The sequence below is a fragment of the Oncorhynchus mykiss genome, chromosome 4, assembly GCF_013265735.2.
Source record: "Oncorhynchus mykiss isolate Arlee chromosome 4, USDA_OmykA_1.1, whole genome shotgun sequence".
NCBI classification, from domain to species: Eukaryota; Metazoa; Chordata; class Actinopteri; order Salmoniformes; family Salmonidae; genus Oncorhynchus; species Oncorhynchus mykiss.
The window spans coordinates 23720913-23732656 of NC_048568.1; the positions used below are offsets into that span (position 1 = coordinate 23720913).

The following is an 11744-nucleotide window of genomic DNA, read 5'->3' on the forward strand; positions in this document are numbered from 1 at the left end:
AAATGTATTTAATCACGTTTTACATACATTGATTGTAAATTAGTACATAAATTAAGACATTATAGATCCACAATCATGTAATAGTGAAAAGTATTCCTTCTTTGAATAAATCATAGTAAAGAATGTAACACAATATACACTGTGTACAAAACATAAGAAACACCATCCTGCCTCAATTCGCAGGGATGTTGACTCCAATCCGTCCCACAGTTGTGTCAAGATGGCTGGATGTCCTTTGGGTGGTGGACCATTCTTGAGACACACGGGAAAGTGTTGAGCGTGAAAAACCAGCAGCGTTGCAGTTCTTGACAGAAACCGGTGCACCTGACATCTACTACCATACCCTGTTCAAAGGCGCTTAAATCTTTTCTTTCCCATTTCACCCTCATTGGCACACATATACAATCCATTGTTTCAAGGCTTAAAATGCCTTCTTTAACCCATCTCCTCCCCTTCATCTAAACTATTTGAAGTGGATTTAACAGGTTACATCAATAAGGAATCATAGCTTTCACCAGATCAGAGACTGTTTTCTCTTCTACCGCACAGCAAGCAGTACCGGAGCGCCAAATCTAGGACCAAAAGGCTCCTCAACAGCTTATAGCTTGGGGGTAGAAGACTGCTGAACAATTACTAAAATCACCACCGGACAATTTACATCAACCCCTCCCTTTTTGTACACTGCTGCTACTCGCTGTTTATCTATGCATAGTCACTTCACCCCCACCTACAAATTACCTCAACTAACGTGTACCCCCGCACACTGACTCGGTACCGGTGCCCCCTGTATATAGCCACGTTATTGTTATTCTTATTGTGTTACTTTTTAATTTTAGTCTACTTGGTCAATATTTTCTTAACCAACAGTGAATTTCAAGAAGAGTTAAGGGCTTGTAAGTCAGCATTTCACGGTAAAGTCTACACTGTTGGTTAAGGGCTTGTAAGTCAGCATTTCACGGTAAGTCTACACTTGTCGTATTTGGCGCATGTGACAAATAAAGTTTGATCAGTCTGTCAAGGAAAGAGCAGGTGTTCCTAATGTTTACTACACAGTGTATAATAAATGTTTCCATTGATCCAGCTTCTGTCCCTTTCACAACCTAATATCAGTTTACATCATAATATCCCAACAAATGTGTCATTTTTTGGGGGGGCGAGGGGGGGGGGGGGGGGGACGACAAGATGCAGACACACATTACATTTTCACATCATCATTGAGACTTTCTCACAGTAATCCATAGTTCAGCAATAGTCCATAAGCATGTCTAGTCATACAACGCAGCCCTCAGAGCTAAGCCACACTGCCAAGTCCTCCGTAAAATGTATATAGTTGCCACCATTAATTAGCAGTTTGAATATGCAAGGCGTCTACAATGAAAAGTACAAAGTAAAAGAGCACAAAAGTTGAAAAGCTTAAAACAAAAGTTAAGTGAATCAGGAATTCAGTGTGAAAGTTCAAAGGTCTTCCCTGTACATTTCATTTTCTGAAGAAGTGCTAATGTTAGCTTATATAGGTGCTTGTCATGCCAGCATCTAACGGAATGGAGTTAAATTCTTTGTATACTACAAGGGACTTCAAAATGTAGTAGAAAGGAGTCTCAAATAGAAGCCACAGTATATCATCAGTCCCTTCAGTGACATGAATATTAAGAGCATCTAAAAAGCTCCTTGACATCTGTCTCTTAGTTTCTTTAAGTATCAACGGAAAGGTTATTACTGTAGTATCATTATTACAAAAGGTCACAGACATTGCTTAGGCACTTGTGATTATGCTTCAAAAAGCTGCATATCTTTTTCTAATCATAGTGGGAATGGGTGCTATTCTGTTCAGTTCCTTACCTTCCTCCCCAACGTGTGCACCCGTTGACTCCCCCTCACGGATTGAAAATTAATAGACTGTTTTAAGATAGCTACACTACATGACCAAAAGTATGTGGACACCTGCTCGTCAATCATCTCATTCCAAAATCATGGGCATTAGTAGAGTTGCTCCCCCCTTGCTGTTGTATCAGCCTCCACTCTTCTGGGAAGGATTTCCACTAGACGTTGGAATATTGCTGCGGGGACTTCCATTCAGCCACAAGAGCATTTGTGAGGTCGGGCACTGATGTTGGGAGATTAGGCCTGGCTTGCAGTGGGTATTCCAGTTCATTCCAAAGGTGTTCGATGGGGTTTAGGTCAGGGCTTTGTGCAGGCCAGTCAAGTTCTTTCACATCGATCTCAACAAACCATCTGTATTGACCTCATTTTGTTGCTGAAACAGGAATGGGCCTTCCCAAAACTGTTGCCACAAAGTAGGAAGCACAGAATTGTCTAGAATGTAGCTGTTATTTGTTAAGATTTCCCGTCATCCCTTCAATGGAACTAAGGGGCTTAGCCCAAACCATGAAAAACAGCCCCAGACCATTATTCCCCTCCACCAAACTTTACAGATAGCACTATGCATTCGGGCAGGTAGCGTTCCCCCTGGCATCCTCCAAACCCAGATTATTCCGTTGGATCAGATGGTGAAGCGTGATTCATTACTCCAGATAACACGTTTCCACTGCTCCAGTCCACTCCACTACACCACTCCAACCGACACTTGGTATTGCGCATGGTGATCTTAGGCTTGTGTGCGGCTGCTCAGCCACAGAAATCCATTTCACAAAGCTCCCGACAAACAGTTCTTGTGCTGACGTTACTTGCAGAGGTAGTTTGTAAGTGAGTCTTGCAACTGAGGACAGATTATTTTTACGCGCTTCAGCACTCGGGGGTCCCGTTCTGTGAGCTTGTGTGGCCTACCACTTCGCAGCTGAGCCATGTTGCTCCTAGACGTTTCCACTTCACAATAACAGCATTTACAGTTGACTGGGGCAGCTCTAGCAGGGAAGACATTTGACTAACATCCTATGACGGTGCCACATTGAAAGTCAACTGAGCTCTTCAGTAAGGCCATTCTACTGCCAATGTTTGTCTATGTAGATTGCATGGCTGTGTGCTCAATTTTATACACCTGTCAGCAACGGGTGTAGCTGAAATGGCTGAATCCACGTATTTGAAGGGGTGTCCACATACTTTTGTTTATATAGCACAGGAGGTTGCTGGCACCTTAATTGGGGAGGATGGGCTCATGGTAGTGGCTGAAGCGGAATAGTTGCAAATACATCAAACACATCATGGTTTCCATGTGTTTGATGCCATTCCATTTGCTCTGATCAACCCATTATTATGAGCCATCCTCCTCTCAGCAGCCTCCACTGATATAAAGTGTATCTGGTCGTCCATGCCTACACCAATCCAATACTTCTAAATAAATGAGTGTTCAAGTGCATACTTCGAGGAGAAAGGTAGGGACCCCCTTTGAACCGTTACTATGGCTCTGTCTTCTGGAGGATCCAGACCTCATTTCTGCGGTTGACTAGTTTGAAGGGGCTGTCATAGCCACAGACGTAGTAGGGCATGTCCTTGTAGCGTGCCCCGTCCCTCTGGAGGCTCTCTAGCAGATTCAGAAGCTCCTCACGACTCTTCTGCATGTTGGTGAAACCCCCATACGTCCTGCATGGAAGGAAAGAAAGGATACTGGTGCCGTGGTCTGGTCTACTACTCACAGATGTGTTCATGAACACTAACTGCTGGCCCTATACTGCCTCACATTTCAAACGTCAGCAGGTGAGCAAAACCTGTATTGGTCCATTACCTGACAAACACAGTGAACTCCTTTCTGTTCTCCAGGAAGACTTCTGGGTCGCTGGGCAGGGGCGGGGCGGCCTGGTGCTCCTCTGGGATATAGAAGGACACTGTGAAGGTGGTCTCACAGGCCGGGCCAGCCCCAGGGTCCACCAGACACGTCACTGGAGCTGTCATCTCCACGTTCTCCTCTGGGAGACACATACAAGCCAATGATAGATGGCCAGATACGCAACATATAACCAGGACCAGGCACAGGCAGTTAGACTGTGGGTATGACAGACACACACAGTGACACAGATAGTGATTCCCTAAGTTTAATACTGGCCATGTGTCCCTGACAAACAGACATTAGAGGGTAAGGATATCACATTTTCTAAACAGACACTAAAGCCACGACTGCCCACACAACACACCTTGCCCTATGTACTTACTGCCCATATGTCACATGCCCTAAACACACAGAAATATGATGCACAACACCCTCGTGAAAAATATATGTGCACCTGCTATCACTTGAGACACACTTTGCCCTCTTTCGTTTGGCATTAGTTCCTACTTCACTGTAGGGTCGTGGGTCACATACATTGAGTGTACCAAACATTAGGAACACCTGCTCTTTCCATGATTGACTGACTAGGTGAACGCTATGATCTCTTATTGATGTCACCTGTTAAATCCACTTCAATCAGTGTCGATGAAGGGGAGGAGACAGGTTAAATCATTATTTTTAAGCCTTGGTTTGGACACACCTACTCATTCAAGGGATTTTCTTTATTTTTACTAGTTTCTATATTGTAGAACAATAGAAGACATCAAAACTATAAAATAACACATATGGAATCATGTAGTAACCAAAAAAGTGTTAAACAAATCAAAATATATTTTAAATGAGAGATTATTTTAAGTAGCCACCCTTTGCCTTGACAGCTTTGCACCTTCTTGGCATTCTCTCAACCATATTCATGAGGTAGTCACCTGGAATGCATTTCAATTAACAGGTGTGCCTTGTTAAAAGTTCACTTGTGGAATTTCTTTCCATCTTAAATGGGTTTGAGACAATCAATTGTGTGGTGACAAAGTAGGGGTGGTATAGAGAAGATAGGGCAATTTGGTCAAATAAGTCCATATTATGGCAAGAACAGCACAAATAAGCAAAGAGAAACGACAGTCCATCGTTACTTTAAGACATGATGGTCATTCAATCCGGAAAATGTCAAGAATTTTGAAGGTATCTTCAAGTGCAGTCGCAAAAACCATCAAGCGTTATGATGAAACTGGCTCTCATGAGGACCACCACAGGAAAGGAAGACCCAGAGTTACCTCTGTTGCAGAGGATAAGTTTATTAGAGTTACCAGCCCAAATAAATGCTTCAGAGTTCAAGTAACAGACATCAACATCAACTGTTCAGAGGAGACTGCGTGAATCATGCCTTCATGGTCGAATTACTGCAAAGAAACCACTACTAAAAGGACACCAATAAGAAAAAAAAAGAGAGACTTGCTTGGGCCAAGAAACATGAGTAGTGGACCGGTGGAAATCTGTCCAAATGTGAGATTTCTGGTTCCAACCGCCGTGTCTTTGTGAGATGCAGAGCAGGTGAACAGATGATCTCCGCATGTGTGGTTCCCACCATGAAGCATGGAGGAGGTGGTGTGCTGGTGACACGGTCTGTGATTTATTTCGAGTTCAAGGCACACTTAACCAGCATGGCTACCACAGAATTCTGCAGAGATACGCCATCCCATCTGGTTTGCACTTAGTGGCACTATCATTTGTTTCTCAACAGGACAATAATCCAACACCTCCAGGCTGTGTAAGGACTATTTGACCAAGAATGAGGGTGATGGAGTGCTGCATCAGATGACCTGGCCTCCACAATCACCGACCACAACCAAATTGAGATGGTTTGGGTGAGTTGGACCGCAGAGTAAAGGAAAAGCAGTCAACAAGGGCTCAGCATATGTGGGAACTCCTTCAAGACTGTTGGAAAAGCATTCCAGGAGAAGCTGGTTGAGAGAATGCCAAGAGTGTGCAAAGCTGTCATCAGGGCAAAGGGTGGCTACTTTGAAGAATCTAAAATATATTTTCATTTATTTAACACTTTTTTGGTTATTACATGATTCCATGTGTGTTATTTCATAGTTTTGATGTCTTCACCATTATTCTACAATGTAGAAACTAGTAAACATAAAGAAAAACCCTTGAATGAGTAGGTGTCCAAACATTTGACTGGTACTGTTTACGTTTGATAAGTTTTGTATAACAACAAAAGTGGCGATGAAGATCATTTTCACCATAATAATGCACCTTTATAATAAAGCGTTACATGCATAATCGCATTTGTCGTAACTTATGAGAATGGTGCAAATGCAATCGAGTATCAAATCACACACATCATCAAAACAGCCTCTAGTACTTTATAAACTCACCTCACTGTGATTATAAATTTGAAGAAATTAGTTAAACAGCAGGTTAAAACACTGTAAACGAAATGGACAGCGCTTTCTAAGGTGATGATTAATTAAAAACACTCATGTATTTAAATTGCCTTTAAATTGTTTAACTTGGGTCAAATATTGTGGGTATCCTTCCACAAGCTTCCCACAATAAGTTGGGTCAATTTTGGCCCATTCCTCCTGACAGAGCTGGTGTAACTGAGTCAGGTTTGTAGGCCTCCTTGCTCGCACACGCTTTTTCATTTCTACCCACAAATTCCCTCTAGGATTGAGGTATGGGCTTTGTGATGGACACTCCGATACCTTGACTTTGTTGTCCTTAAGCCATTTTGCCACAACTTTAGAAGTATGCTTGGGGTCATTGTCCATTTGGAAGACCCATTTGCGACCAAGCTTTATGAACATGATGCTGCCACCCCCGTTCTTCACGGTTGGGATGGTGTTCTTCGGCTTGCAAGCCTCCCCCTTTTTCCTCCAAACATAACGATGGTCATTATGGCCAAACAGTTATATTTTTGTTTCATTATACCAAAGGACATTTCTCCAAAAAGTATGATCTTTGTCCCCATGTGCAGTTCACAAGGTCCTTTGCTGATGTTCTGGGATTGATTTGCACTTTTCGTACCAAAGTACGTTCATCTCTAGGAGGCAGAACGCGTGTCCTTCCTGAGCGGTATAATGGCTGCGTGGTCCCATGGTGTTTATACTTGCATATTACATTTTGTACAGATGGACCTGGTACCTTCGGGCATTTGGAGATTGCTTCTAAGGATGAACCAGACTTGTGGAGGTCTACAATTTGTTTTCTGAGGTCTTGGCTGATTTCTTTTGATTTTCCCATGATGTCAAGCAAAGAGGCAATGAGTTTGAAGGTAGACCTTGAAATACATCCACAATTACACCTCCAATGGACTCAAATGATGTCAATTAGCCTATCAGAAGCTTCTAAAGCCGTGACATCATTTTCTGAAATGTTCCACTGTTTAAAAGGCACAGTCAACTTAGTGTATGGAAACTTCTGACCCACTGGAATTGTGATAGATAATTCACTGTGTCTGTAAACAATTGTTGGAAAAATGACTTGTGTCATGCACATAGTAGATGTCCTAACCGACTTGCCAAAACTATAGTTTGTTAACAAGAAATTTGTGGAGTGGTTGAAAAACGAGTTTTAATGACTCCAACCTAAGTGTATGTAAACTTCCAACTTCAACTGTGTGTGTGTGTGTGTGTGTGTGTGTGTGTGTGTGTGTGTGTGTGTGTGTGTAATATATATATATATAGTGCCTTGTGAAAGTATTCGGCCCCCTTGAACTTTGCAACCTTTTGCCACATTTCAGGCTTCAAACATAAAGATATAAAACTGTATTTTTTTTGTGAAGAATCAACAACAAGTGGGACACAATCATGAAGTGGAACAACATTTATTGGATATTTCAAACTTTTTTAACAAATCAAAAACGGAAAAATTGGGCGTGCAAAATTATTCAGCCCCCTTAAGTTAATACTTTGTAGCGCCACCTTTTGCTGCGATTACAGCTGTAAGTCGCTTGGGGTATGTCTCTATCAGTTTTGCACATCGAGAGACTGACATTTTTTCCCATTCCTCCTTGCAAAACAGCTCGAGCTCAGTGAGGTTGGATGGAGAGCATTTGTGAACAGCAGTTTTCAGTTCTTTCCACAGATTCTCGATTGGATTCAGGTCTGGACTTTGACTTGGCCATTCTAACACCTGGATATGTTTATTTTTGAACCGTTCCATTGTAGATTTTGCTTTATGTTTTGGATCATTGTCTTGTTGGAAGACAAATCTCCGTCCCAGTCTCAGGTCTTTTGCAGACTCCATCAGGTTTTCTTCCAGAATGGTCCTGTATTTGGCTCCATCCATCTTCCCATCAATTTTAACCATCTTCCCTGTCCCTGCTGAAGAAAAGCAGGCCCAAACCATGATGCTGCCACCACCATGTTTGACAGTGGGGATGGTGTGTTCAGCTGTGTTGCTTTTACGCCAAACATAACGTTTTGCATTGTTGCCAAAAAGTTCAATTTTGGTTTCATCTGACCAGAGCACCTTCTTCCACATGTTTGGTGTGTCTCCCAGGTGGCTTGTGGCAAACTTTAAACGACACTTTTTATGGATATCTTTAAGAAATGGCTTTCTTCTTGCCACTCTTCCATAAAGGCCAGATTTGTGCAATATACGACTGATTGTTGTCCTATGGACAGAGTCTCCCACCTCAGCTGTAGATCTCTGCAGTTCATCCAGAGTGATCATGGGCCTCTTGGCTGCATCTCTGATCAGTCTTCTCCTTGTATGAGCTGAAAGTTTAGAGGGACGGTCAGGTCTTGGTAGATTTGCAGTGGTTTGATACTCCTTCCATTTCAATATTATCGCTTGCACAGTGCTCCTTGGGATGTTTAAAGCTTGGGAAATCTTTTTGTATCCAAATCCGGCTTTAAACTTCTTCACAACAGTATCTCGGACCTGCCTGGTGTGTTCCTTGTTCTTCATGATGCTCTCTGCGCTTTTAACGGACCTCTGAGACTATCACAGTGCAGGTGCATTTATACGGAGACTTGATTACACACAGGTGGATTGTATTTATCATCATTAGTCATTTAGGTCAACATTGGATCATTCAGAGATCCTCACTGAACTTCTGGAGAGAGTTTGCTGCACTGAAAGTAAAGGGGCTGAATAATTTTGCACGCCCAATTTTTCAGTTTTTGATTTGTTAAAAAAGTTTGAAATATCCAATAAATGTCGTTCCACTTCATGATTGTGTCCCACTTGTTGTTGATTCTTCACAAAAAAATACAGTTTTATATCTTTATGTTTGAAGCCTGAAATGTGGCAAAAGGTCGCAAAGTTCAAGGGGGCCGAATACTTTCGCAAAGCACTGTATATGCAAATTGCCATCATCCAAACTGAGGCAGCAGACTTTGTGAAAATGAATACGGCACCACTCGGGAGCCCATATATGATTTGATTTCTAAGACATTCTAAGATTTGTTTCATTCACAACTAAAGTTGCCGAATAACTCTAAATCTAGCATATAGGACCTGTTTCAAGTGATCATTTATACACTCAATATAGCCATGCCATATGCGCACTCGCTCAAGTAATGGGGGAAAAAAATATCCTTTAATTTTTTTATAGCTAAGATCAATTATAATCTTCTTACTATAAACTCATAAAATAAATGCACAGGATTTATAAGCATATCTTGTCAGCCAAATTAACTAGCCTACAGTCGTTGGCATGGAGCATAGCCAGATACAGTAGGCCAACTGATATTCTGAAATATATTTTCTTCATATCATAATATTTCTTTAGACCTGACTACAATAAATAATGGATTTATTGTGATGGTGTATGTTATATATATATATAGCTGAAGTTGGAGTAATAGCAGCTTGTATGTGTGGAAGCCTGGAGATGCTAAACGTGTTTATGTTAATTAACGGTCAATTACCGTGAGACCAGCAGTCTTTTGCATGACAGTAATTGGCTGACATAATGAAATTACTGCCACAGCCCTAGCCAGGCTCACCGGTTTGTGTCAAGAACTGCAATGCTGCAGGGTTTTTCACGCTTAACAGTTTCCAGTGCTTATCAATAATGGTCCACCGCACAAAGGACATCCAGCTAACTGGACACAACTGCGTGAAGCACTGGAATCAATATGGGCCAGTATCCCTGTGGAATGCTTTCGACGCCTTGTAGAGTCCATGCCCAGACAAATTGAGGCTGTTCTGAGGGCAAAAGGGGGTGCAACTCAATATTAGGAAGATGATCCTAATGTTTTGTACACTCAGTGTAAATTTATCCAAAGGGACTTGGTCATGCTTGCATATTACATATGGGTGGTCCTGGAAATCGAATTCACTATCCTCACATTGCAAGCGCCATGCTCTACCAACTGAGCAATAGTTACAGTGCCTGTAAGCATGTTTGTTTCTAAGTGAGTAGCCTAACACCTAATGACTGAAAGTGTGACTTACTGTTGTGGTTGTTGCCCTGGATGTAGCTGAACAGGCGTCGGAACCCAGTGCTTATCGCAGCCTGCTGCTCCATACCAGTCAGAGTAGTGCTTATCCAGTTGGTTGTCTGATAGGTACGGACCTCATAGTCAGGAGCCTGAACCCCCCCCCCACCACACACACACACACACACACACACACACACACACACACACACACACACACACACACACACACACTTGTTGTAAACTTGTACTTGTTCATCCAGAAAAGGTATATCCATATCTAAGCTGACTGGGTACTAAGAACCACCAACCTTATTCTCCTCGTTAGGTGTAAACTTTGGATTCTGCAAAGTAGTCGAAAAAATAGCTTGCCCAATTGTTTTCAGCATTGTGGGAGGTTTCTGACCAGTCCTAAAGTCCTTCTCATTCAATACTTGATGTTCAAAGCTAAAGAAAAAAGGTAAAACTAATATAAAACACAACTTCGCTGATCATACCACAAAACAACTATAACTTAAAATCAATCATTCACAACCTGTTCCTAGATAGTCATGTTCACGACAACAACTTGCCTCTCCCCACAGGTAGCTAGCGAGATAAAGAGTCTAAAACGACAGTCCTTACCTTCTTCGAAATCACTGGTGCGTCAACGTACTAGCTATGTATTTATCGTTTTTCCTGGATAGAAATTACAAAATGGTCAAAATTTAGGTGTTTCATAACAGGGAGGGCGAGGTCATTGGGGGAGCGGTGCGTTTGTTGTTACAACATCCCTTCGGTCACATGATATTTACGTAGCAACGACAGAAAAACGTGAATCCTGATTGGCTGCCCAGAGTTTTTGTAAGCCACAAAATACAGAAAAGGACAAAACATGTTTATTCAAAGTTTGAACGTAACAAAAATACATGTAACAAATATTGAGGCTTCCAAACACTAAAACAAGTGCATGGTTTATAAGAAAGGCATTAAAAGCAAGCCCACACAATTATAACACATTTATATAACAAATATATACTGAACAAAAATGTAAATGCAACATGCAACATTTTCAAAAATGTTACTGAGTTACAGTTCATAGAAGGAAATCAATCAATTAAAATAAATTCGTTAGGCCCTAATCTATGGATTTCACATGACGGGGCAGGGGCACAGCCATGGGTGGGCTTGGAGGACATAGGAGCCAGGCCCAGCCAATCAGAATGAGTTTTCCCCACAAAAGGGGTTTATTACAAACAGAAAAGTCCTCAGTTTCATCAGCTGTCAGGGTGGCTGGTCTCAGAAGATCCCACAGGTGAAGAAGCCAGATGTGGAGGTCCTAGACTGGCATGGTTACACAAGGTCTACGGTTGTGAGGCCAGCTGGGCATAATACTAAATTCTCTAAAACGATGTTGGTATAGAAATTAACATTAAATTATCTGGCAACCAATCTGGTGGACATTCCTGCAATCAGCATGCCAATTACACGCTCCCTCAAAACTTGAGACATCTGTGGCATTGTGTTGTGTGACAAAACTGCACATTTTAGAGTGGCAGTTTATTGTCCCCAGCACAAGGTGCACCTGTGTAATGATCATGCTTTTTAATCAGCTTCTTGATATGCCACACCCATCAGGTGGATGG

At 42.0% G+C, this 11744-nt stretch overlaps 1 protein-coding gene across 1 annotated transcript; it reads right to left on the reverse strand.

The window, feature by feature from the left end:
* Window positions 1-1148: 1148 nt before the first annotated feature.
* Window positions 1149-10904, reverse strand: hebp2 (heme binding protein 2). The gene is made up of 5 exons (XM_036975970.1): window positions 10744-10904; window positions 10431-10566; window positions 10136-10271; window positions 3680-3860; window positions 1149-3537 (listed from the first exon to the last, which is right to left on the reverse strand). Exons 2-5 carry the CDS (start codon window positions 10506-10508, stop codon window positions 3354-3356), a joined length of 579 nt encoding a protein of 192 aa, XP_036831865.1. The 5' UTR covers window positions 10509-10566; window positions 10744-10904; the 3' UTR covers window positions 1149-3353.
* Window positions 10905-11744: the final 840 nt, after the last annotated feature.

What these genes read in the sequence shown, in the direction of transcription:
- hebp2 (XM_036975970.1), bottom strand. Translation starts at nt 10,508, where the DNA reads ATGCTGAAAACAATTGGGCAAGCTATTTTTTCGACTACTTTGCAGAAT. An exon ending in CACCTAACGAGGAGAATAAG is followed by an intron (nt 10,272 to 10,430) that starts GTTGGTGGTTCT and finishes GGGGGGGTTCAG; the next exon opens with GCTCCTGACTATGAGGTCCG. An exon ending in CCAGGGCAACAACCACAACA is followed by an intron (nt 3,861 to 10,135) that starts GTAAGTCACACT and finishes TGTGTCTCCCAG; the next exon opens with AGGAGAACGTGGAGATGACA.